Consider the following 27,637-nt stretch of genomic DNA (forward strand, 5'->3'; position numbering starts at 1 on the left):
CCGCGGCCGCCCAACTTGTATATATTCCCGGTTTATGGCCAACGAAAACCACCCAAAACTTATCTTTATCTTGACTTCCCATCGAAAATCTATTTGGATACAACAATTAGAATATTTAAATGTGAAACAATACTAATAGTATGCTTAGAAATTCTATTTGGCTCAGATATATTTTACCGGCATATAGTACACTATTTGGCTACAAGTTATGTTGCCGAACGGTGATTGAACCGCTGACCCTCATAACTTGTCTCGCCAAGATAAAGTGACATGCCTTCCAATGTCTTTTTTATATCATCATGGCCTAAGTGTAAGAAGAAGCCGAAAAACTGTCTCAAAACATGGCACAAAACAGCCGTAAAGTATGCTAAAAAGAAGCCCAGAAACAGGAACCAAACATGGCCATAAACCACCAAAAAACAGGCCAAAACAGCCTGCAACATAACCACCAAAAAATAGCCCAAAACAGCCTCAAAACCTATGCCAAAACGCACCAGCAGCAGGACACACTTAGGACACAGTTAGGACACAGCTTCAACACACCATGCCAAAACTCCATCATAACACAAGCCACACCTGCACATCCCACACCTGCTCCTCCCCTAAACACACACACACACCATACCATACCAAAACACCACCATTTATGACATTTGGCTCAGAAAAATTTCATCATAGCCACTACTTTACAACCTCACAAAAAATACCCAAGCTAACACATGGAACCATAGCTCAAATCCAGGAAAAAATAGCATTGTTCAAACCCAAATTCCAGACCTGCACAGAAATAGGAAAAACACCTGCACAGACCTGAGTGGCCAGTAAAACCTATGCCAAAGCATGGCAAAACAATGTGACAACAAAACAGCCTCAAAATAGCAGCAGCAGTTACAAAATGGAACAACAGTCCAGAAACTGGACAGATGAGCAACAAAACTACATAACAACAAAACTGGACAGATGAGCAGAAAACAGGCAACAAAACTATATGCACCTGCTACACACACACACACACACACACACACAACACCCCTTCCAAAACTGCACAACCAGAACATAATAAAACTACAGAACCAAAACATAACAAAACTGCAGAACCAAAACAGATCAAAACTAGAATATCAGAACAGAACACAACTGCAGAACCTGAACAAAACACAACTGCAGAAACCATTTAACTCCCAAACTGGATAGAGCAGAAATCATAGCAGGCTCAGGAAATTACTAAGAAACGCACGAGGGTACGCATGGCTGCAACCACAAGTTGCCCCGCCAAGGCACTACCTTCATTTACTTTGTCATTTTATCATCATTGCCCTATTAAGAACCACTTAGAACCATTGGAATTCAGAATAGCCAACTGAACATAGCATAAACAACATGCTTAAAACTGAACAGAGCGAAAATTTGGACACGCATACACTCTCTGCACCTGCTACACACACACACTACACCCCCTCCAAAAGTGCAGAACCAGAACATAACAAACTGCAGAACCAGAACAGATCAAAACTGCAGACCCAGAAGAGAACATAACTGCAGAAACCATTCAGAACACAACTGCTACAGAAACACACACATAATCCCCCTTCACAATACCCCATCCAAACAGGCCCCAAGTATTCAGAAGAATGAATGGATGCCATTGGCTCAGAACAATTTCATCATCGCCACCATTAACCCTCATTAATATAGTGCAAGTACAGTTAAGTGATTCAAACATTAGGCTCAGAAAAATATCATCATAGCCACCAACATAGCCAGCAGTTATGTAATCGATGTGGGCTCAAGCAATTAATGAAAAACTATTGGATGTTACTCATGGCTGCAACTACGGTTACCCCGCCAAGGTAACTACCATCTTTACCATTTTTAATTTATTCATCATCGCCCTATTTGTAGTACACAATCAACGAAACCCTGTCATGCAAAGATATTATCAATTACAAAACAATCTTAATAATAACAGACCCACATTATCATAATATGACATAACATACATACGATAACAACATTCGAGTACATCACCAGATAGGATACAAATTAGTGCATCATACATTGTTCTTAGTTTACCACCTATGAATTTCTATTGTTCATAGACATTACAAATTAACAAATGGCCTAATTTGTACGACGATAACGTCCAGCCACTTCAAAAAAAGTGGATCAAGTACCAATCTTGCTTATAATGGTACTTAAGCCACTTCAAAAAGGGCACTACTATTGCCACTAGATTGGACCATACACCTCACCGGCGAGGATGGCCTCCACCAAAGCTTGTCTCTCTTCGGGCTTCGTGCCATAGAAGTCGTCAACCCTCTCTTCGGATTGAACGATTATGGCACTTAGCTTGAACTTCTCCGCCAAGGTGATATCAAGCTTTGACAATTCCTCTTTGACCATCGTGCGTCGTGCGGATAGCTCTTTCTCGTATCCGAAGGAATTGGCCAATTTCTCCACATGCCCATTGGTTGATTTTAAGAAATTGTCCATGCTCGCATATATGGATAACTCCGCTTCACCCATTCTTGTCCTCTTCCTCCCCTTTGGGGCTCCAGCATTGGCCGCTGGCATTGAGCCACGGGGAGTGGACGTGGGGAGTGATGCATGAGGTGTGAATGCTTGAGGAGTTGTGGGAGTTGTGGGAGTTACGGGAGTTGTGGGAGTGTTGGGGAGATGCACGTCGTAGTCAGTGAATAGAGCTTCATAGAAGTCATTGGAGTTGTGTGGTTCCGCATTTTCGTTGGCAACTTCCGGGCGCGCCATTTCGTCATAATCTTCCGCACCCACCCCCGTAGCCCTATCCTTGCCAAATAATCTTTGCCAATCCTCAAAGTAAGGGAAAGACTTCCCGTACAAGCCTTTGACCTTTTTTGGAAAGGCCTACACAAATATTGGCACTTTTAGTAAGGCATTCTCATGCCTTAATATTCAATTAAAGCATTGGAATTGAAAATTGGGAGTTACCTTTTCGTACGCATCCCAAACAGGTTGCTCCACGTCAATGCGATTGTTAACAGCATCCCACCCAAAACCACTTAGGGCTATAAGGTCAACTAATCTAGCCCATATGGTTTTCCAATGCTTGACCTTTGAGTCAATGTGGGGGTTTGCTTGAAGGGTGGACCCCGGAAGCACTTTTTGTAACTCCTTTTGCAAGTGGGTGAAGTAACCCGTTCGGAAGCCATTCTCGGACTTCCACTTATCCCCTTCTTCATTCAACATGCACTTCATTAGTGCATCCTCCTCAACTTTTCTCCAACTCCTACGTTTTTGCTTGGACGGCCCTTCCACGTCCACTACTTCGACTTCATTAGTAGTCATTACTGTACATGCATTTAAATATGTGCAAGTATTGTAAAAGTAAGACTTTAAACAAAAGTTATGAATAGAGCATGAAAAACAATAGTACGTTACAAGTTGTTCAACGACAAAAGTTACGAAAAAATTACAAATAGTACAATTACAATGTCAAACACAACGTCAAACACAACAAAATCAAATACAATCAAGGAAGGATGCCCTCCACTTGTCCCCCACCATTGGCTAACCATTGGTTATACATGGCTGCCGCAAGAGCATCCCTCCCTGCGGTCCACTCATTGGAACTCTCTACGGCACCAATGTGATCATCAACAGGGACATCGTTGATATGTGCTAGTTCCCACGCTGTGTACTCGTGTTCAATTGGATCGTTGGGCATCTCTCTCTTAATTAGGTTATGAAGAAGACAACATGCTGACACGATACGACATTGAGTCCTTATTGGGTAAAAGGAGGGAGATCTCAAAATTGCAAACCGCTTCTTGAGAACCCCAAAGCTTCTCTCAATGCAATTCCTAGCGGCGGAGTGTTTCATGTTGAAGAACTCCTCTTTGCTTGTTGGTAGATGACCTTGCCTCCAAATATTAATGTGGTATCGTTGGCCACGGTATGGTGCTAGAAAACCGTTCCCATTGGTATAGCCAGCATCAACAAGGTAATATTGTCCTGTAACGAATGGAAGACAACACATTGATGGGTGGATAATTGTAATGGAGTCAAACAAAACATCAACTTAGGATATGGAACATACCATGGGGGACTCTGAGACCGTGGGGTCTTTCCATGGCGTTCCCAAGGATTCTAGAGTCAGTGGCCGATCCTTCCCAACCAGACAATACGTAAACAAATTTTAGATCCCGCGTACAAACACCTAAGACATTTGTAGAAATTTCACCCTTCCTCGACCTATATCTTGGCCTATCAACGGCCGGGGGATTTACTGGGACGTATGTCCCATCCAATGCTCCTAGACAATTCTAACAAATTTGGAAAAGATTATTAACGTAAGTGAATATGGCTAACTAGAGGAAAGCTTTAGAATGAAAAAAATTCGAACAATTGAACACGACTATACCTGAAACCAATTCCACCTAGTGTCTTGGTAGTTAGCAGGTATAGGCTCGGGCGTCACTAGAAGCATTCGGTGAAGGCGCAAGACAGCTTGGAGTACAGCATTGAAATGCCTACTTATTGTCTCAATAGACCTATAGAATGTAAATTTGGTACGCCTCTGCTTCGTATGGTGAGAGAGGACCCACAAGAATATTGCTACCCTCTCTTCAAGACATACGTTGCGTGAGTCCCCTAACCCAACACCTCGGACTAAACAACAAAGTCTTAAAAAAGTATACCTATTCACCCTCAATTGCTCGTGGCAGTCCACGTCATTACCCCGTACAAGCCTATTGATATTGTTTATGCGCGACTGGTAAAAGTCTGGATTCGGAGACAATTCCGGACGAGGCTCCGGACGGCGAAACGTGGAGGTGATGAACAAGTACAGACGAAAAACACCAATCACAGCATTCATAATGGCATGTAATGCCATGAACCCCTCTTGCTCTTCTCTTCTCCTTTTTTGTTTTTTGTTTAATCTTGCCATCCTAAAAAACACTTACAAGGTTTAAGGTTTGTAATATATTACTTATAGAATACTAGAATCACAATATTTATTGATGAATGAAAGCTAGATTACTTGTATCATTTCTTTGATAAGTACCACAATGTTTAGGACCTTTAAATAGGATAAAAATTGAACAGTCCTTTAAAAACATAAGACTACATAGTCACGCCACATATCCTAAAACATCCTGATCTAAACCTACTGTTAAAGAAAGACAAACTACACCAGGAAAAGCGAAAGTTAGGAGAGTTAAGGGAACTGCCCACGATGAGGTTACAAGGTCAGGCTTAAAAACTATAAACATCTCATATCGAATGGGGTTAACAGCAGGATTCCTACAATTAATGGCATGCATTCCTACAGTTACCTACTAACAAATCCACACTTGTGTCAGAAAGAGCAAATGAAGGCTTTCTCGCAACTCTCATAGCAGCTCAACCAAGCTTTCTTTTACTAGCTTCAGTGGATATTATTGCAGAAGATTGGAACGAATTTCACACAAATCCTATCCTTTTATTTTGGCAGAAAAAATAATCTATGGGGACATACCACAATCAAAAATAACACAAAAGCATCATGACAACTATGTTATGCACACTTCAAGTCACATGACTTCTTAAAACAAGTTACTGCTTGCTATTGTAAAAATGCTGATGCAACAATGGACCAAAAAAATGAGGAAATAGGTAAATTAAGTTTTCTCCCTAATTGTTTATTCACCCACTTATAAGAGGGGTCGAACCCCTGAACAAGAGAGAGTACATGAAGCCAAAATGCATCTACCAGTAATGAATATGTTAATATCCACCCATCAACAAAAATAATAAACAAGACAATTCTAGGAACAACTGGACGTACATCAACTTTCTTTCTTTTCTCCTGTATAGAGGGACTCAAAATCTACAAGGGCAGAGATATCACAGAATAGTGCATTGCACAAAATCTCCCCAGCAGAAAAAAAAAAATAACAAACCGATACACACCCTCAAGGAGAAAAATCTCCCCACCAAAGCAGGCTATTTACAATCTCTCGGAGTCAAAGAAGATATGGAAAGAAATTGGAACCGTGAAAAATTCATGAAAACATAAACAAAGAGAGAAACATGGCTAATTTATCGCAATATCTATTGGGAATGCTAATGAGGGAGGCTAGTCCATCCACAATTTGAGAGTCAAATAAGAAAGAAACTGGAACCAAACAAAAAATTCAATTCTAAGCTCTGACTTCAACCACCAGGAAAATAGTAAAATGTATAAAACATCTAAATGTCAAACCTTTAAGCAAATATCTTCCTGCAATAAATGTGTTCAAATTTTCATGTTCATAAACAAAGAGGCAGAAACATAGGGAAATAACCCCAATTTCTTTATGGAATGCTATGTAGATGGGCAGTGTTTTCTCAGTGCGTGCATGAACAGAGCCTTCTTTATTCCAAAATTTCATTTTATGGAGAGTCAACTAAGAACAAACAAAGCAGAAGAAAATCCTGTGCACAGTGTCGGATGCTACTGCTGACATTTTCATGATCTGAAAATGAGGTAATGTAGTGTTTTTTTTCTGTTTACAAGTAACCAAAAAATCAAGATCTGAGGTTTGGGTTTCATAATCTTCAATCGACAAAATTTGAAACAAATCGAAAACACATGCATCCCACCAGTCGAAACCCTAGCACCCTAAATCAAACCTAACCTTCAACCTACAAAATCTGAAACAAAATCTAGAACCAATGCATCCCATTACCAGTCGAAAACCTAGCACCCAAAATCGAACCAACTTGACTGAATCGAAATAGCGAGTGCGGGAAGAGTAGGAACACAAAAATCACAAAGAAATCAAACCCACACCTCACTGTGTGCGGCGAAGAATCGTTCAGATCGAAAAAAAACCCCAAAATCACCACAAACCCTCGTCTCTTCGAAGAACAAGTGCGGCGAAGAATTGTGACAGGAAATGGGAGTACCTCGGGGTGGGAAAGGGGGATTAGGAGGGGTAGATTCGTCCGAAAAGGAGGGGATTTTGGGGGGATTCGACAAGAACTGGTCGAGGGTAGCCCATGGCTAACACCCCCTGAGCCGGTTTTAGCTGGTGTAGTGGAATCCCCAGATTAGAGAATACCCCTCCCTTTTGGGATCCCAAACGGGGTATTAAGTGTGGGACCCAGTTGTTAAAAGGGGTATAACATAACACCCCTTTCCAATACCTCATCCAAACAGGCCCTTAAAGATGACCTCGAGAATATGAGCAGTCTGTACAAGGTTTACTCTGTCGCCAATCCTTTTGGGACATCATTTGGCTCTACGGAGAGTTTCAGTCCAATGAGCTCTTCGATGAGTAGCCATTTGGCTCCAAACATATGTATCGATAACCAGTCCATCTTGCAATTCAGTAAGTATGTGTAGGGGGTCCATCAAAACGTATGAGTGTGTGCAAAATATTTGTGGTTGAATAATAATTAATCGTTGAGGTGTTTTTTAAGAAGTCTCCTAACACGAGTGTCTGGGTGGGTTTTGTAAGAAGTCTCCTAACATGAGTGTCTGTGCGGGTTTGAGTCAACTTGGTGGGTTGATAGATTTTTTGCACGCCCAAAAAAATGTAGATGCTACGATTGTTTATAACACTTTTCGATGAGACTTACTTATGCATTAACGTCGTCCTATATGAGAGGGTGTTACAAATATCCATTGTGTCCTAATATTTTTCCCATTGTTGGGTTCTTATTTACATTCTTTACGTAAGCTGAAATTTTGATAATCACTATGAAATTGTACTAAACCGAAAACGCATATATATTACTTCAATCATTGACTTTACTTACTCGTTTGTTAATTTCATCATGGTTTTTTGCTGGTAACAGTAATAATCATTCTACAACTACAAACACTTTACACAAATAAATGCACAACACTCTCACATAAGATTGTGGACTCCACGCAAACTAGTAGTTCAGTGTAAGTGGTTTGTGATTTTAGTATTTTTCGTAATGATAAAAGGGACCTCACGCCATGATCGCAGTTGTAATTCGGTGTGTTGATAACGGAGTGGAAGATACTGTCAGGAGAGGGTGCTTGGACGTGCCGTTCATCTCGGCACGGACAACTTAGATTTAATCGAAGTACATAAAAATTTGAATTGTCCGTTGCTCGAATTAAAATCCGAGCCATCAATTACAAAGATAAATGGCCGGATCGACCGCTCAATCCCGCTGTCAAGCACCCCGCGTACAACATTCCCGGGTTACCACTAGTCAGAATAGTTTCTACTATACCTCACAAGACAGCTGTCAGCAGGCCACAGCTTCTTCATTGCAAATACGGTGTTGACGACACCACTTTGTCCTATCCCTTCTATACCCAATCTCGAGATCTCCCTCCATACAGCAGTCACTCCCTTTTCCAAGTGATAGAAGTGGTAGCAAATGAACCATGGCTGCCACCTCTCTCTCTATATCTCTCTCTCCCTTTCCTCTCTCCTCTTCCTTTCTCAGCCCAAAACCTCGCTTGTTTTCACTAAATACCCACAGTGATTCATCTCTCTCACTTACCTCAAAGAGGGCCATCCAATTTAATACTACCCCACGTCTTGAAATTCCTTCGAAAAGGGTCCAATTCTGGAAAACCTCTGCTGTTTCTGGAGATGCTTTGCCTGTAGAAGCAAACCCAGTTGAGAATTCTGAGCAAATTGTTGCTTCCAGTGGCGGTGATGTTGTCTCCACCATCATCTCTGTCCTTCTGTTCTTGGCTTTCATTGGCCTATCGATTCTCACCATAGGGGTACAGCTGTCCTTTTAGCTTTCTACTATTGACCCACTTCATTTTTCTCCATTTTGTTGAGATTGATTTGGAAAATTTGTCATCTCGGGATGTGGGTTGCTGACAATTTTGTGGTGGTTTGGGTGTTCTCCAGGTTATCTACATAGCAGTCACAGATTTTTTGACGAGGAGGGAGTCGGATAAATTTGCGAAAGAGGAAGCGGCTAGGAATAAGAAGAGGAAGAAGAGTGGTAAAAATAAGAGGGTGATTAGAGCTAGAGCCGGACCCAGAGGGTTTGGACAAAAAAGAGTGGAGGAAGAAGATGATTAGATTGCAAAAATTACAGTCGTAAGCTTCTCATTGTGTTTGTGGAATCTTAATTTCTGAAATGCAGAAATAGGTTGAAACCCATACCATGTGTGAATTTTCTCTCGAGATGATTCAATTCTGAGGTTTGTTTTCTAAGTGCGATTCTTCATCTAGCAGTTGATTTTCAATCAAGACAACTTGACTGGTTTGATTCATTTTTGAAAGCATTGTTTATTTAATCACCTCAGTAATTTGAAAGGAGGAAATTGTTGGAAGATTGTCCTATGTAAATCTTTTCTTCTTTTTAGCCTTTCTTGAAGCTGTATGAGAAATGAAAATGGCAGCAAAACAGATGAGTATCAGTTCCTTGACTCAACCATACTATTATACATGAACCAAATCCACGGGACAGGAAAGAAAATGCTGCAATTGGCATGACAATTGAAAGCATTTCACTTGTTTTTTCCTTATTTTGTAAATCCAACAAAAATACCCGAGTTCCAGGTCATTACAGTCGGTAATTCTAAGCTACCGGGCATAGTTACTCGCATACATTGAATATTCATTCGAAAGTCCACACGTTTTCCCATAAAATGGATATACGTCTATGAACATCGCCCGAGTAATCTTGCTTAGGATCAAGTAGGCATATTGATACCAGCTTGTATATTGCATTAGAATGTCGTTAATATTGAGAAAGCATCCCAGATTCAATAAAAACTAGATCTACTCAACCAAACTATAGATGATAAATGATACGCAAGGTGAGTAAAATTCATACTCGGTCTGCAAAAAGAAATTCTCAGTGTCATATAATACGCAACAAATTCAACCCTCACCTCACCTGAACATCAACTCTCCAGAAGGCAACATTTTTACAGTCGCGTTATGAAAACTACCTCAACAGTGTACTCTCATTTTTTACAACCTTGTATGGTCAGTTTTGTCGCCTTGGAGTCTCAGCTTAGTTGACTCTATGTATAAACCTTAACATACACAATGTACAGATTTCCTAGTACAAGCAAGCAACTTTATTTCCAAGCAGCTCCCCACTGTCTTAACGATATAGGTAGAGCCGCATCACCACATACGCGAAGATAAAAAGAGAGGTGAATCAAACTAGCCTCTGTTAGCTGTACAACTTTCCTATGAAATCTAAGCAAGGTGCGGAGACTGAACTGCAATTCTCCTTTCTGCAAACAATTCAAATCATGGTTAGAGAGCTAGTCGCCAAATGACGAACAGCCCTACATTAGAAAGCACCATCATCAAAAAAAGAACTAAAGGAAAGGAAGCAATTAGTAAAATGGCCCAAAAGAATCCAAAGAAGGATAAATGTGCTTTCTGCAAATCCCAGGTGGTAATGAATGTAGTTTGGGCAAACTAAAGATGTACGATTTTTAAGTACCTCCAGCTGCAACAAGCTTCTCTACCCGAGCAACAATATGCTTTCCGTAAGTGTATTTCTTCAGTGCATTCAGATGAACCTTAATTCGCGATAGGATCAGTTCACGATGGTGATCATCACAAGTTTCCAGAACTTTTTGCACAACATAATTGGCAAATTGATCTTTCATCATTGCCTGGGCACATAAATAAAAGCAATAGTTAGTTGAAAATAAGCATGCAAAAGTCTAAAGGAAAGAAACATGACCAGAACAAACAAAGAGCTCATGGGATTCTAAATTTCTCAAGGAGTGTTTGAACATTGTAACATCCCCTCCTAGGTTTGTAGTTGATTACATTCTTTCTATTCTACAGGATATTCAACATAGGATTTCTCATTGCTTCAAAGTTCAAATAAGGTAATACAACTGCAGTTTCTTTCGCTAATTGGGGTTGTGATCATCATGAGTGATTTTCAATAGCTTCATCTCCCTCCCTCACCTCGTCAAGGGTGCTATCAATTGGGACTTGGCATAGAACGGCTTACATGAGGATTCATTGACCCTTTCGGCTTCTTATTTTGACATGCCTCCAGCTTTTGTATCAGAAGAGAGGCAAAGGCTTTTACGTCCCCCCCTCTTTTCTAACCCTACTCTCAAAATTCCCCAAAAGAACCAAAAACAAGCTAAAAAACAGAAGTACAGCATGACAAGTGTCACATACAGTCCACGGAAATTTGAGAACATGTCTCGAATCAAATCAATCCTGACAAAAATAATTTATTACCAAAATAATGAGATACACAAAGCAAGTAAGGAAAAGGATGACAATATTGTCGGTGACAAGAGTGATTCTAAGAAAAATTTCCATTACACATAATAAAAGGTGGTGGACAGACTTAACCAACCTGAAGGGGTTCATTCTCATCAGTAAGTCCAAGCATCTCATCGACCAGGAGCTGACGTTCAGAAGGACCACCAAAAGTTAAACATTTCTCCACAACATTGGAGGCAAACTTCTGCTGGCTCATTTGAACTATCTTCCCGGCTAATTCCTTGATTATTGTCGATCGCTCATGTGGCTTTCCATGCTCCAGAACATGCTGTTTTAGGACACAAGCAGAATATCAATGGAAAAAGCAACACAATGAAACCATGAGATGTATCTCATCTAGAAAACACACGGGAAGCCAAAAGCAAGATTGGTCAATTATCTCCAATTAGAGGACCTCTTAGCATAATGAGGTGAGTTCTCACTCCTACACATTAACGCATATGGATGCAGACTTTCAACAACAGTCTCACGACACTGTCCCCCAATTTGGAAAAACTGATTCATTTCAATGGAAGTAATACAAAAACTTGAATTGGTACTTTTAGTAGGCCTGTTTGGTACACCTGTGTATCCAGATGCAGAAATCAAAAGAGGTGTCCAGTTTACATTGGCCCTTTGTAATTAATGTAGGGATTCAGACCTCGCCAGGCGTTCAACAAGGTACTTTCATTTCTCAAGATAATAAAAACTAGACTGCCGATTGCACCAAGCTAAGTAACAGGAACTGTTAATCAAATAAACAAAACGAAAAATAAGTTACTTAATATAATCCGAAAACATTTCTCAGGAATCCTTCGCTTCACAATTTCCTGTGTTTTTTCAGAAAACAAAAATGAACCAAAACATCTCACTGCCCTTGCAAAGAACAGAAGCATATACGGTCCAACAATGGGGATCTACAAACCTGTATAACATAATTGCCATACTGATCTTGTGCTAACATGCTAACAGATCCTAAAACTTCATCCATCACTTTACTCTGGGTCTTTGGATCCCTGCAGTGTTCCAATATCCTCTGTCCCCAAAAGGCAAAAAAGAAAACTATTATAGGTCATATCTTCCTTTACTACAATAATTCCCTGGAGTCTATGGAACAAATGAAGATAAGAAAGAGATTAAAAACTTCTGTACCTGTATCACACGACACCCATATGGATGGGTGGAAAGAGTCACAACTTGATCGTAAAATGTTGTAATAATAAACTGAATATGTTCTTCAGGAACACATTCAATACACTTCTGAATGACATGGTTCCCATTCTGATCACGCACACAGCGCATGACATGACCATCGAGCTCTTCTACCATTTTTATCTTTTGATCCATATCAACCACTTCTATAGCCTGTGTCAAAAAACAAAGTTCGTTTCACAAGATTGGTAAATTTCAGTTCAGTTCACAATGTTAAGTTTATAACTAATAAAGATCCTCAAACTCCAGCTGGTACAAAATCAGCTCACACACTGATAAAATAGAACCATCTAATAACAAGGCTACAACGCAATACACGCGTAAATCAAGAACAAGGGACTGGGCTAGTCATTGCAATGCAGCACTGTATTCCACTACGTCCCTCCTACTGATTCTTCTTTGGGGGGGCGGGGTGTTATAAATAGAAATGCAGCTTCGTGGAAGATAGTATTACCTTCTGGATGACTCGACAACCATACATTTGAAGGCTAAGTGACAACACATGCCCAAAAAGCTTGCCAGCCAGTTCTCTTTTCTGGGACACAAGTCCATGCTCAAAAAACTGAAAATTAAATACCAAGCGTTACTTGCCTAAAATTCATTAAAGCTATGTCCTACATAAACCCAAATAATTTTTTTATCTTCCATCTGAGAAACTGGTATTTTGAGTACCTTTTGAATCACATAATTACCAAACACATCAGTCATCAAAGTAAGAGCTTGTACGTTGATTTCCTCAAAAACCATGTTTTTCTCCTCTGTCGTTGCGGTTTCGAGCTTCTGTTGGATGAAGCGGCTCCCATACTGATCCGCACTGTTCACAAATGACATTCAATCAGGAGTTCTATACACAGTATGCTTCAAGAGTACTCAAGTTCAGGGGGAAAAAATGGAGGAGCACATACCTGAAATCAACAACATGACCAGCGATTTCCGAAAGTTCAAAACACTTGGCTTTATTGCTCTTAAACTCTTCCAGTAAAGAGGATGCAAAGGCATCGTCCATGTTATAACCAGCCTGTAAGTGCCAGGAGTGTCCCATTACACTCCCACCCATGTTTTTCATTATAGAAGGGATCCGCATATTGAGTTCACCATGCCTCATAGGACTACCAGGTCCAACAGGACTAGCCAAGGGGCTTCCGGGATAAGAGAAACCAACACCATATGCAGGATTACCATAGTACCGGTGGTGATTCGAACCACCGGGCTTTGTGCCTGTGGGAAGAACATACTGTGATTTATGAGGTGATAGCAAAGAACCCATATAAGCTTTTTGAAGTAAATCCGTGTACGAGTCTCCAATGTAATTCCTATCCATAGAGGGGTCATTAAGAGCTGCAGCATACTCAGCGGTCCTCAAGTACTGAAGATACATAGGATCCACAAGAGGCGCCTGATTTTGTGATTCTGAAGCTCCGGGGCTCAGACTAAAACCAGAAGCCAAAAATCTTGGGTCCATTCCGGCGACACCCATGGCCGATGCGGCAGCAACATTTTCGTATAAAGGTGGCAGATTAGAAGTGCCTAAATGGCCACCCATCATTGAGGGCATTGTGGTGTTCATGGAGTACCCCCCTAATCCATAGTCCAAAAACGATGAATTAGGACTATCCAAATGCTGATAGTGAGAAGGTAAACTTCCTTTGCTGTTAAGAGTAGAAGCAGCAGATCCTTTTAGGTACGATTTATTGGGAGAAGCAGCAGTTATATGGTCAACTTGCCTATCAAATACCAAGGAGTTATTAAGCCCTGATTCAAAATTCTTAGCGTACGGATGCTGCTCAGCATTATTCTGACCACTTTGCAAATTGAAGAGATAATTGTTGTGATCGTCGATAACCGGTTCAATCTGGGGGGGCAGATGGTTCTCTTCACCTGTCACGCCATTTGAAAGCTTTACACCAGACAAAGCAGCGACCAGATCTGCAGTCTCTGTCAAGGAAGTAGACATGCCGTTAAATGAGTTGGGACTATTAACACTTCTCTTTTCAGACGCGTTTACCCTATCTCCACCAATAGGAGCAAGGCAAGGACTAGGAGCCCTAGCAATTTGGGGATCAGGTGTGGTGCTTCGAGACAAGGAAGTGCCCAACGCAGCAGCATAAGAATATGACGCAGGTGGGCCACCATTTTGAACAGCAGATGAGCTCTGAACATTTACATTGGAACGCCTACTATTTGAGGACGACAATTCGCTACGCAAATGAGCCAGCTCAGATTCAACAGAACCCATAATTTCGGCATTTTCAAAAGCATTACGACTTGCAGGCCGGGAAGGGTACCCAGCAGCAGGAGATGCATGCCCCGAATCATCCTGCATGAACATTGAGTTCAAAATTGGTCAGAAAATCCAGGACAAACCAAACATGAAATGGACTAACTGAGCAAACAGGCAACTAATCAATATCCAGAGTAAGATGGACAAATAAGCAAGATTCAAACAACAGGCAATATTCCTGTAATAAGCAACCTTGTATAGCACAACCAATATGCAAGTTACTGTATTATGTAATAATTACTGCAACATGCATTCCTGCCATTCCACAATATCATTTCACAAATGAAATTTTAAACATGAGATGCGAAAGGAAAAAAAATTCTGCACTCTCAAGTTTCAACCATCAAGCTTTTAGAAAGGCATAATGACAGTATCGAGCTGAACTCCAATGGAAAGCTGCTTGTTCCAAATCCCAGTTGTTTGGGTCCACAACATGGTTCAGTCTTCTCTAGCTGTCAATGCCAAACCCCATTAGAGACCATTAAGAATCTGAGTTCAAATATTTTTCGCAGCTTGCCTGTCTAACACATCCTACTCCATGGTCCGAGCATAGAACAAGCAGTTTGGAAGATGATAAAGATATCTTTCTCAACAATGATTCTTAGATCTTTCACATTCCCAACAGTAAGCAATTCATAAACTAAAATTCAGATCATAAAGCAAACCTAACCATTAAATTCAGGACAAAGTAACTATACGCCAAAATGATCAATGACCGCATTGAGTGCGCGTGAAAAAAAGCTGGATTTCACAAGATAACTAAATTTTCTGAAAAGATACAAGATCATATGTGTCAAAGCTGAAGGGAAGCAATGAATGAAACTAGACAAATGAAAGTAAAATAAATCATCCCTGTTCAGTCTATCATCAGGTGTAAAACAGACAACTAAATATATCGAGGACAAGGAGTCTTTAACCTATGGGAGATTGAAGAAGCAACAAATCACTAATAGGTGGAGCCAAGCACGCGACATAGAAATGGTCATATCTAAAAAAACACGGGTAAGAGAGAAATTACCATACCTGAAATATTTCAGCAAAGCTCTTCTGCTTCCCACCAAGTCCTAAACCAGGCAACCCAATCAGTCCATCAACACCCCACTCTCCCGAAGCATGGACTTTTTCCGACTCACTCTCACTCTCCCTCTCTACTTTCTTTGACCTAAACCCTGGCGGCATTGAAAACATGGATCTTCCACTACCACTACCACCACCACTATCATTCCTACTCACTTTTCTTCTATCCCCAATCCCGCCCAACGCCGAACTCCCTCCTTGCAACCTCTGGGAGGACCGCCAGTCCTCCTTAGATACCAAAGGAGGCGGCAGCCTAGGGTTCAAGTTCGGATTCGAATAGTAATACGATAAATAAGCAGGATCGGACCTAATCTCTTCCTCTGACACAAACCCATTACCACTTTTCCTATTGGAAAACCCTGAAAAGGCGGCAGCACCACCGGCAGCACCACCGTGATTAAACAAACCACCAACAGCACTCAGTGAGCCCTCCACAGTGGGAGGAGCTGAGCCACTCCTGTACAAATTCAGCTCCTTTTCGCGATCATCGTCGCCGTCCTGTCGCCTCTGCTCGCGGAGCAACAAGCTGATTTCTTTCTCCAATTCATCTCCAAAAGATCCACCTCCTTCGTTACCACCAAGAACCGGCCTCCTACCCATTTCAGACAACATATTCACAAACCCTAAAAACCTACAAAAAAATCTAGCTTAACAAACTAAACCCACATCACTATACACCCAACATGCTAGAATCCCATGTGGGTACTCATAAAAATGCAATCTTTGATCGTGAAAACTCCGAAACAGCTCATTCAATAGTGACCAAAGACCAATAAAATTCTGGACAACCCAGGATATAGATACAATAAAGATCGATGATTAAAGAAAAAATGAAGCGTTTTCTAGCAGTGCGAGAAAATTGGGAGAACAGCTGGGGAGGAGGGATGTGTGTTTTAAGGAGTTGAAGATTCTCACGAGCGTGGCGGCGAATCGGCTCTTAGGAAAAGAACCCAATTAGGGTTTTATTTTTGTTTTCAACACATGAGTAAATACAGTCACCTACTATAATTGTTTCTATAAGTAATTTCTGCGGTTGGGTTTTTTAGGAAAACGAGTGTGGTTTCTTGGAAATAAGAGAAGTGAATAGGGAAAGAAACAGTGGCGATGTGCTGAATAATAGGAGGTGTGCTAAATTGACCAAGTGATAACCGACTGCTGATATTGTGTTAGACAGGGGAGAGAGAGAGAGAGAGAGAGAGTGAGTGATTTATGTTAGGATCAATCTATGGGCGCCACGTATAGTCTTTAGATTCGGTGGTTCCAAGGGCGACTGGCCTTACTTCGGGCAACACCTAAAAAGGTTCGTACCACTTCGGATCCGTTTGGCATAACCTAAACCAAAATATGTTTTATATTAGGATTTTTTTTCCTTTCTCCTTTCTTGATTAATTAGGCCGTTAAGCTAAGATAAGAATAATGTCAAAACATTTTAGGGGCTCTTAGGAAAAATAATTTTTTCTAAAGACAATGGTCATTATTGACACGCAGTGTTTAATGTTTCATTTAAATTTTTGTAATTAACCATTTGTAATAACGAAAAGAATTAGAAAAAAAAATTACCAAAGTTTTGAAAAGATCCAGATGAGATGAATCGAAAGAAGCTAACTGTGAAAACTGTTGTTTTTGTTTTTATTCGTCTTTAGTGAACTTTTTCTGACTTTTGATCATAAATTTTTACTTCTTAAATTTCGTACGTCAACCACCTGAATGATATATACTAAAATAGTTCATGCGAATCTAAATGTTCATAAAAAAATAAAAAATGCCTAAAAAGACAGTGACAATAATGCCAAATAGTTGTATCCAAAATTCCAAACACACCATAAGCATCTTGATTCATTTTTTCAATCAACCCAAATAAATTTTAATCAGGGCATTTATTTAATTAAGGCTTGAATCTCCTAATATGAGCCGATATCTCTAATGCATGTTACATCTTGTGCATTAGCCTCTCCAAAGAAATTGGATCAAGATATTACACCCAATAATGTCATCCTTTTTTCTCTATTTTTTTTTTAATTCTTTCTCGAAAACGTTAAGAAGTTATTTTTCCCCCTCCTTTGAAACAATCAAAATAGTAATTAATCATGTATTCCAAAACATTTTTGCCCTCCTTTTTTGTTTTTTTGGAACATGTCCCCCCCCCCCCCCCCCCCCCCCCCCAAAAAAAAAAAAAAAAAAAAAGTTCTACAAAACCTAGTTATCCTTGTAGATTTGGCATTTGGTTGGATTACGTGAAGCCAAATAAATCTCTATTTGTGGCATGCTGTTATCTACGCATCACAGATGTCAACCAATACTAGTAAGTAGTAAACCATGATCACTATTCGTTACTGTAACTTTTATTGAAGTAATTAGTACACATTCCAGTGTCAAGGTAAGATTCCTTTGACTGAAAATTTAATAATGTCCTTTTGTTTATTGAAATTGGTTTGTGTAAACGAGAGTTACAAGTACAAGGTATATATTCCCATCAAATAAAAGCACAAGCAAAGATCTGAATATATGCAAATCCATTCAATCTGCGGCGGAAACAAACTCATGTTGGTGCGGCGGTTCCATCAAGGAGAGTTTGCTCTGTGTCTATACCTGGTCACTCCATATTTAATCACTCCAACCCCCTTTACGAGTGTGATTGACGGGTCTAACTTTAGTGTCCTAACTCTAGGCCTTTTTTTTGTTTTTTTGTTGTTTCAGTATTTTCGGATCGGTAGTGTCCGTTGTTATTATACTATTTTGTTATATATAATATCTGTATTTTCTGGTTAGTCGAAGAAAAAAAAAGACATAGCGAGCTACAAAGAGCCTCCAAATATATCGTTCATGATTCAACAAAATGGTGCCACATCCTTCTTCTTCTTCTTCTTTTCAATGTATGGTCTTCCGAGTCAAGCTTGCCTATACCTCCAACTAATTCTTATAGTTCTTTCCATAATCGTTTCACACTCCAGTCACTGGAGTGAGATTACCTCAAAAATTGTTAACAAATGAAGTTTAAATCTGAAACTTCAAAACATTCCTTTGTCTGGGAAGAACTATAGTCTCCTTGGTCACGTTAGTGACGACTCAGACGTCAAAATTGAAAAACAAATTTGACCAATTTGACTACCAAAGAACAAACAAATGTTATCATGGATGGACCGATGTACCTTTCAAATTAAATTTGTCATGGTGAGGCCTCGACTTATGCCAAGAGTTTACCATTGACTAATTTTGTGGAGGCCAGGAATTTAGAGATACAACTTACATAAATGAGGTTTGGAAGATTCAAGCCCACCCCGAATGCCATCGCATCTTTTGGTTACTCCTTCAGCATAAAATTTCTATCAAAGTGTGAATTGATATTCGCGCTTCAAGATTTACTGTAGGCGCTCCACCTTTTTGTTTTTACACTGTGATGTTGTCCAGTGTAAAAACAAAATATACACTGATGTTGCCAGCAGCATCACAGTATAAAAACAAAAAGGTGGAGCGCCTGCAGTAAATCTTGGAGCGCGAAAATCAGTTCCCCTTTCATAAACTCCCGATCTCCCTTGGTAATACATGTCTGTTAGGTTGTCTAGACAGGAATCAATGAGTGATGTCCTTCTTGATTGTCCCTATAGATGCTCAGGAATTTTGGGAAGCCATTATTGTCCCAACTACCAGTCGGGCCTCCTTTCACTCATGTGTGCCTTCTTTGGTCAAGACCAACTGTGAGAGTAACATCAAGCATCCCTTACGGACCTCTTGGGCCAGTCTTTTTCTAGTCTCTTGTTAGGTCATCTGGCTTCGTCGTAACAAAACCATTTTTTGTTCTTCGCAAGAGTATAATACTCACTCAACATTAGGGTCCGTAATGCCTCTAGTAAATATTCAATCTGCTTTGTCTAGCACATGATGGAATGTTGGGCAATTCAAGAAGGCCTCAAATAGCTCTGGACAGAAGCTTATTTGGGATTTTGATTCTATTTTGTGTCCTCCTTTTCATAGAGTGCCTTAGTTGCGGTTTAAAAAATAATAATTGCCTAAATTATCTCAAATATACAAAACTCATGATCTCAGGTGTCCAAATCAAATAATACATGTCTATAATTTTTTTAGGATGCGTCACATTGTCATTTTTATATCAATCATTGAAAATCTCATTAAGTGGTAATATTTTTAGGGAAATTTTTGTTTGTTTTTTATTTTCTTCCCTTATAAATTAATTATTCCGCAAACTCATAATTCAAACTCAACCTTGAATTAATCCTTTTGGTTCCATGGCATTGAATGATCCAATTCACAGTATTTTGAAACAAATACTCCTATATCAATTAACAAAGTAGAAGTATAGATTTGTGGACCAAACTTTGATTCAAAACAAGTCGAAGTAGCAACACTTCAATGGATGGATCATATATGATAGTCTTTAATCTATCCGACTTTAGCTTATTCAACTTAGTTTGTGAGAGTGCAATACAGGCCTATCAAAAAAAAAATATTTAAAAAAGTGCAATACAGAAATTTACTTTTCAAAATATGTAGTATCAAAATATTATATGTATTTTAAAATGGATAAGTTTATATATAGATGCTCTAAGGTGGTTTCTATTTAAAAGATGACATTCTATAAAGCTAAGATATTATGCAAAAGAAAATAAAACATAGAACAAACCGATATTCGTGTAAACTTATCATCTAACGCCGTAACTATACAAAATAAAATTACTATATAATTGCTTGCGACTAGTGATGAGTTGGTCGTATTTCTTCTACGCGTGAATCTATTATACTCTTTAGTTCTCTTGTTCAATAGGGTGGATTGTGTGAGACTTGCATCTTAAATATACTCAATTAGCATAACAATTAATATTATATAGCGATTATGGAGTAATAAGTTAGGATTGTGGGAACCACAATATCAAACTTAAGATATGTGTTGATCTTATATATACCAAAATAAAGGGCTCACGAAATTGCATGTTATTGGTAAATAAATCGATGATGGGAGCGACTGCGATTGATAGTGAAGCAAATCAAAATACTACTGGTCTGAGTAAAGACGCGTTATGGAAATTACGTAAAGGTAGTCGAGGCAATGTAAACTAATGGAGAGTTTTGGAAAACTAAAGTAAATGATAATTTTTTTTTTACAAACGATTCCTGTCATCGAAAGTCTGGGCTTTCATTAAGCTAAATAAAATGATCAAAAAAACACAAATTCTAATACAAATTTTTACGCTTTTGTATAAACTTTCATACACCTTAATACATTTTTCATACATTTTAATACGTTTTTTTAACCTTAACAAAAGCCCACTTGACTATTTTTAGTATTTTCCTCTACAAAATTGAACAAGCAATGTTTCGATGGAAAGGATATAAGAGAATCTCCAGCAGACTCAAGTAAATCGCCGGCGAGATCAAAGTGGCAAGAAAATCCCTCTTTTCCCGTTTCCAGCAGTCTCGACTAGGCCTCGCCAGTATAGCCCCTCGCTCCTACACCTCGCCACGCTTAGCGAGTACAAAAGGCTCGCTTCAGCCCCTCTCCCCGAAAACAGATCGGCGACATGATATTTCTCACTCTAGCGTGTCAGATCCGCTCCGGCGAAGGTAAAAACAATTGCCGTACTTCGAGATACTTGGGCGAAGGCAAAACCCTTCATCTCATAGTTGCCTCCTCTCTCTCTCTCTCTGTGTCGGATATGGCCGTCGTTTTGGTCATCGTTGGCGGTCGTCAGCTGTGGCCAAATCCGAGCAAAATCTTTGTCCTTCAGAACCGTTCCGGTGACCGTATGTTTATGTAATATATGTATGTGTATGTGTATATATGTATTTTTTAAGACAAATGGCTAGATTGTTAAGTTTTGCACTGATTTGGTGGCTAGCCAAGAGGAAAATTCTAAGCAAAATGGCTAAATTTTTGCTTAGGCCACTGGAGATGTCCTTAATAACCACGTTTTTATGGCTGGGACATGCTCGTCCAGTTGTCCTTTGTGCGGTGCCTCGTTACGAATCTTCCTTCGTGTCCGGATTTTATTAAACATCAATTTTGAAATTTCAAAATCAGCGTCTCCGGAAATTAAAAACTTCTCCGTTCACAATTTCCTCCCCTGTTCAACGCGCCAAAGCCGGTTTCTGCCCAACCCGCTCTTATTCGGACCCAAAACATTATTTCCCTTTTCACACCGCTGACCATTCAACTTTCACGGCATCCCTAACGCCGTCCACGACATCTACCATTCTACCCCAAATCCAAACCTTCGTCACAGCTTAGAACAACCCCAATCAAGCTCCGTAACTACAAAAGAAGAATGTATGTGATACGTTGGTAGGAGATTTTGTAATTTAACCTTCAATCTTTTGTATCTTATGAGAATTTTAGAGACACTCATCGTTCTCTCCAGAGATTTGGTCTTTGAAATGGAGCTACGGTCTTCATTTTTTGAAACTCAATAGTAAATTTGGAGACCAAATCTCTAAAAAAAACAATGAATTCTTCCGAATATTTTGCATCAATATTCTCACAATGCATCACATTTAATTCAAAAATAAATACATATACCTATAAGTACTTATTTTTCTTACTAAAACAGGGCCTTATAGAGTTTGGTTAGAGTTGCTTTTAGTCACATAATTCTTCAAAAATGACATTTTCTTTCCCTATCGAGTCTCACTTTACTCTCCGCTCTCATTTATCTTATTCAAGAATTTTATTTGTTTAGGGGGCAAGAGCTTTTACACTCGCATTCTCACATCCGCACTCGTTCGTGCATTACGTGACTTGTATGTTTTTCTCTTTAGTTTTTTGGTAGATTTTTAGGCTTCTTGAGCTTTGTTCTTCTTCGATTTTTTTTCGCGTTTATTAGTTTTGCGTTAATTATTTTTGGAATTATTGATTCGTCCCGATGAGATAAATTGTCAAAGTTAAACACTTTGTTTGGTTTAGATTTTAGAAAGTTATTTTTGAGAGTTGGAGTGGTAATGAGTGGAGAGAGATAGAGAGAAAAATTTATTGAAAACTGTGCCGAGAGTTAAAAGTTACTCCCAAAATGTCAATCCAAGCAAGGTAATTATGTTTACCCAAATTTTTTTTGGAAAATATCAAAGATAAAGCCTTAAAATCCTAAAATTTGATATTTTGGGTAAAAGTAATTTTTTTATTTTTTCGAATCCTCTTTTTAATACAAAATCAACGATTTATAAAGGATTGTGATTTTGGCACTCCAAAAATTGATGAAAGGACTCCAAAACTGCACCGTGTTACTATACAAAGCGACGTCATTTTGGAACCTCTTTATCAATTTTTGGAGTGCTAAAATCAATTTCTTTTATAAAAACAATTGGAGTAAAACTAACAAACATAAAAATAAAAAAAAATTGCCACGGAAAAACAAAAACTTGACAAGACGCCGTTAACGCACACGCTCGACGTTCGACGCGTGGGAAGTACGCCATCATCAAAGTGAACGCTCCTCCGTCGCTTCCACTCCATCACATCACGCGTGCTTTAAAAACCTCATTTCTTTCCTCACCCTTCTCATCAATGCATCCCCCCCTCTCTCTCTCTAGAAAAAACACGCACCCACTCTCTCTCTCTCTCTCTCTTTCTCTTTCTCTTTCTCTCTACACATCCTCTCTCCCTATAGATCCGTCTAGTAAAATTCTTTATAGATCTCGTGAGTTTAAGCGAAGATGGAGTCGACGGCGTCGTACTGGTGCCACAGATGTACTCGATTCGTCCGCGTCTGGTCCGAGGAGAGCCTAGTTTGTCCCCACTGCGACAGCGGATTCATCGAGGCGGTCACCGCCGCCCCGCCGCCGTCGGACTCTCCCCGCCCCTTCCCCGCCGCGGCCATGTACATGATCGGCCCCACCCGGCCCGATCCGGATCGGGCGTCGAACCTCCGATCCCGCCGGCAGCGGCGGAACCACGGCGACCGGTCGCCGTTCAATCCAGTCATCGTTCTGCGCGGTCCTGCTGATGAATCTAGAGACGACGACGGCGGCGAAGGCGGTGGCGGCGGAGAGAGGAGGAGCTTCGAGCTGTACTACAACGACGGCGCCGGATCCGGTCTCCGGCCGCTCCCGGCGGCCATGTCGGAGTTTCTGATGGGGTCGGGGTTCGACAGGTTACTGGATCAGCTGTCGCAGATCGAAATCAACGGGTTGGGCCGCCACGAGCAGCCGCCGGCGTCGAAGTCCGCCGTGGAGTCGATGCCGACGGTGGAGATCGTCGCCGGGCACGTGACCTCCGACTCGCACTGCGCCGTGTGCAAGGAGGCCTTCGTGATAGGCTCGGAGGCCCGGGAGATGCCGTGCAAGCACATATACCACTCCGACTGCATCCTCCCCTGGCTCTCGCTCCGCAACTCGTGCCCCGTCTGCCGCCACGAGCTCCCCGCGGAGTCCGCATCGAGTTTAGACCTCGATAACGGAGACGAGGAGACGGTTGGGCTGACCATATGGAGGCTGCCGGGCGGGGGGTTTGCTGTGGGGAGGTTTACCGGGGGTAGGAGGGCCGGGGAGAGGGAGATTCCGGCCGTGTTCACGGAGATGGACGGGGGGTTTAATAGTAATAGTGGCGGTGGGGCGAGGAGGATTGCCTGGGGGCCGGGGAGGGGGAGAGGGAGAGAGGGGAACGGTGGGGGTGGGGTGGGGAGGGTTTTTCGTAATTTGTTCTCGTTTATTGGGCGGTTAGGGAATTCCAATTCCAGGCCTGGTCGGTCTGGTGGCGATTCGCAATCCGTGTCCTCGATTAGGAGGAGCCGGAGTCATTCTTCGGGGTCTGTTTTCAATAGGTACTTTAGACGGCGGAATAGGGCTTGGGTGTTGGGAGAAGAGAATGGAATGGCAAGGTGGTGATTAACAGTCTTCAGGAGAATCAGGCGAATGAAAGAGAAAGGTTGATTCTTTTGGAGAGGTGACTGTGTAAATAGCACTATGACACGCGTAAGGATTGGGTTCTAGCTAGTATGGTGGGAGAAGAAATGGTTCATCTTTTATGCAATGGGAGCGGCACAGATTAGATACTGAATTTCCATTTCATTGGAGGTTGTCATCGAAGTTACTCCAGATGGGTCGAATTCACTCAAATTAGATTGTTTGGGCAAGTGGGTGAAATCCAGTTGGCATTGAAGTGGATGTAAGCAACAATTAAGTAGTCCGGGCTGTTGGAATTGGGAGGATTTTGCGAAGCATGAATCTGTTTCTTGTATTTTTGGTCAATGGAATATTTGTTGGTTCCTTTCTCTGTAATTCTTTTGTTAGTTTCGTTTATGTGTATTAAAGGGCAGAAATTTTACTACTATGTAATTGGGATTCATTTATGAAGCTTGTCTGAGTAATCCCTGCTTCTGGACTTCTTCTTTCCTATTGACTGATCACGCGTGGTGTGCCAAATGGCGTTCTTGCCATTGATTCTGCTGGAAACCTGAATCAAGGGGAGCTGTTACTTTTCTGAGGCTAGATAGACTATACCACTAGACCCATGTCTCATTGCCTCCTGGTTATGGGGACTTGGTTCTTTTTTTTTTTTTTTTTCTTTTGTGAAATGGGGGACTTGGTTCTTGAAAGCTGAGATCTTACAACAAAATATTCTTTTCGGTGGAAAGAAAAAGGCATCTACTTTGTCGAAACGCCCTTTTTCTTTTCTGGCCTACTTTTTTTCCCATTTTCCTCGCAATGGATTCGGGGTCTTGGCCTTGTAGATAAAGCACTAAGCTTTTTAGGCTTTTAGCATGCTTATCAATCCTCAAAGGGAGAGACAAAAGTTTTGAGCTGCTTGCAACTCGCGATATAAGAATATTTTCTGTAGATGAGTTGAATCCTGATGAATGTCTAGAAATCAAAAGTTTCAGCTAGTATAAGAGGGAGGCTTTAAATGAGTGATAGTAGCTCAACTATTATCAAAAGTTTCAGAAAGTATGAGAGGCTTTAAGCCGCTGTTTGGTTAAAATAGTGGGGTTCGCGACATTTGGGGGACGAATTCGGAGAGGGCAAAAATTTGAGCTGCTAGTAGTGAGTTGCACATGTTTCTCTATCTAGATTATAATAGTACGTTACTTGACGTTCTTGCAAGGCAAAACTCATTGCGAGAGCAAATTTGGTCGTTCAATAGAGAATGCAGGGTGCAACAGGATTGTTCTGTGGTTAATTGACTCTCGACTGGACTGTTCTGTAGTTAGCATTGTCTACTGGACTGTTCTATTTGGTCTCGGTGGTTCTACCACGATACCAGGGTCCAAAGCGTCTACGGTCTACTTGTAAGATAGTCTGCCCATGATCCAAATCAAGTTGATTGTTCTGTAGTCACTTGTATGCACGATTATGTTCGTTTTTAGACGAATAGTCGTATTTCGAGAGTGCTACGATGTGATGAATTGAGGGGTACGACAAACCCCCGACAAGAAGGAGGACACGACAGCATATACCTAAGTAGTAGTAACAAATTTTAAATTGATTGGGAGGTATACATACTGCCACGTCGTGGAGCAACAAGGCAGGTAAGATGGGTCGTCGTGGCGTGTTTTTTTTCAGGCTTGGAAGATGGAGAAAGACACTTTGTTTAATTTATGGAGGTGGGATTTTGTTCCCTTGGGATTCCACCGACCACAGTCGACTATCCCATCCTTTTGCCCCGACTGGCACCAATAATTAGGAGTTTTTTTCCTTTGGTAATGTGATCGATTCGTAAATGGGCGTAAAAGTTTTGTGTATGGCCAGAAATTAGCTCAATCAGATAATCCGTACGGACTTTTTCAAAATCCGTAAGAAGATTCAGTCAATTTTGCCCCACAAATTCTGAAAAAATCCCTAAAATTGCTTTTCAATTACGAAAAGCCTGTAAAAAAAATATTTTTAATCAAATGATCGGTTGGATTAATCTTTCTGTTCTTGATTTGGTATAATAAACAAAAATAGTCCAATTCACATTGACAGGATTCAAACTGGCAGCAAATATGTCCATGAGAGAATGGATTGTAAATATCTAAATCATGGACTCTGATTGCTTAAAACTTGGCTACTCGGTTTGTATGACATGATCGAATCTCAAAGGATAATGATAATGTGATATTAAATTTTCATGATTTATAATATTTGGAATGAGCCGGCGTAGGAAAATGATTCTGATAGACATGGTCAAAATAGAATCGTGTTTCCTAAGTCCACGTACGCTAGTTTTTTATTACATATTTTTTGGTCACACTTAATATAAGAAAGATGTGGATGACTCGTCTTTTACCGAGTAAATGACCAGATTCTTAACTCATCATCTCGTGGGATCCACTATATGAATTACTTATAAGATCTGATAGTAAATCATTTGGAACCAAGTAATTAGTTAGCCTTTAATAAAGCGTGTTGTATGGACTCCAATTTGTCACACTTAACATGTGAATTGTGATGTTAAAGTTTATATGACAAGCATAGTGACGCCCACAATATTTAATTTAGTGATCAATGTGATCTAACTATGATTTTTTTTTAAAGCTTAAGGAACTTAAGAAATATAATGATAATCCATGTTGGAGGCAACCAACAATAACGCTGGAGGAAGTTTGGAAAAGCCAAAATATTTGCAAGGTGATTGGATAAACAAAATAGGACACACATGATGGAAGCCATATATATTGCTCGAGAATATCAACGGTTCTAATCAAAGAAGTAATGCAACTAAAACACGTGGTAGATTGTTCAATTTGTTGTCCGACGGAGACGATGAAAAACTCCTAAGCCATATAATGGCTTTTGTTAGCGGGAACGATGAAAATCTCATTGACCCTAGTTTTGATTCGTCAAAAGGGACGATGAAAAACCCCTAATAGGCACTCTCAATTGATGTTCCCCGGCCAGCGGAGACGATGGAAAAGCTCCCTGGTTTGTTTTCATTACC

At 40.4% G+C, this 27,637-nt stretch overlaps 4 protein-coding genes across 4 annotated transcripts; 2 read left to right on the plus strand and 2 right to left on the minus strand.

Moving 5' to 3' along the window:
• Nucleotides 1–3,508: 3,508 nt before the first annotated feature.
• LOC131313844 (uncharacterized) lies at nucleotides 3,509–4,928 on the minus strand. Its single transcript, XM_058342345.1, has 2 exons — nucleotides 4,076–4,928; nucleotides 3,509–3,990 (listed from the first exon to the last, which is right to left on the minus strand). Exons 1-2 carry the CDS (start codon nucleotides 4,107–4,109, stop codon nucleotides 3,509–3,511), a joined length of 516 nt encoding a protein of 171 aa, XP_058198328.1. The 5' UTR covers nucleotides 4,110–4,928.
• A 3,318-nt stretch (nucleotides 4,929–8,246) lies between these two features.
• LOC131314690 (uncharacterized) lies at nucleotides 8,247–9,283 on the plus strand. Its single transcript, XM_058343513.1, has 2 exons — nucleotides 8,247–8,719; nucleotides 8,853–9,283. The coding sequence occupies exons 1-2, from the start codon at nucleotides 8,372–8,374 to the stop codon at nucleotides 9,027–9,029; spliced, it is 525 nt and encodes a 174-aa protein (XP_058199496.1). The 5' UTR covers nucleotides 8,247–8,371; the 3' UTR covers nucleotides 9,030–9,283.
• Nucleotides 9,284–9,761: 478 nt separating this feature from the next.
• LOC131314678 (pumilio homolog 2-like) lies at nucleotides 9,762–16,875 on the minus strand. The gene is made up of 9 exons (XM_058343496.1): nucleotides 15,724–16,875; nucleotides 13,325–14,736; nucleotides 13,092–13,233; nucleotides 12,874–12,981; nucleotides 12,360–12,572; nucleotides 12,133–12,243; nucleotides 11,302–11,496; nucleotides 10,417–10,591; nucleotides 9,762–10,201 (listed from the first exon to the last, which is right to left on the minus strand). The coding sequence occupies exons 1-9, from the start codon at nucleotides 16,387–16,389 to the stop codon at nucleotides 10,164–10,166; spliced, it is 3,060 nt and encodes a 1,019-aa protein (XP_058199479.1). The 5' UTR covers nucleotides 16,390–16,875; the 3' UTR covers nucleotides 9,762–10,163.
• A 6,456-nt stretch (nucleotides 16,876–23,331) lies between these two features.
• On the plus strand, nucleotides 23,332–25,088 carry LOC131314686 (E3 ubiquitin-protein ligase RDUF2). Its single transcript, XM_058343505.1, has one exon. It carries the CDS (start codon nucleotides 23,437–23,439, stop codon nucleotides 24,604–24,606), a length of 1,170 nt encoding a protein of 389 aa, XP_058199488.1. The 5' UTR covers nucleotides 23,332–23,436; the 3' UTR covers nucleotides 24,607–25,088.
• Nucleotides 25,089–27,637: the final 2,549 nt, after the last annotated feature.

This window comes from Rhododendron vialii, chromosome 13a (assembly GCF_030253575.1).
Source record: "Rhododendron vialii isolate Sample 1 chromosome 13a, ASM3025357v1".
NCBI lineage: Eukaryota > Viridiplantae > Streptophyta > Magnoliopsida > Ericales > Ericaceae > Rhododendron > Rhododendron vialii.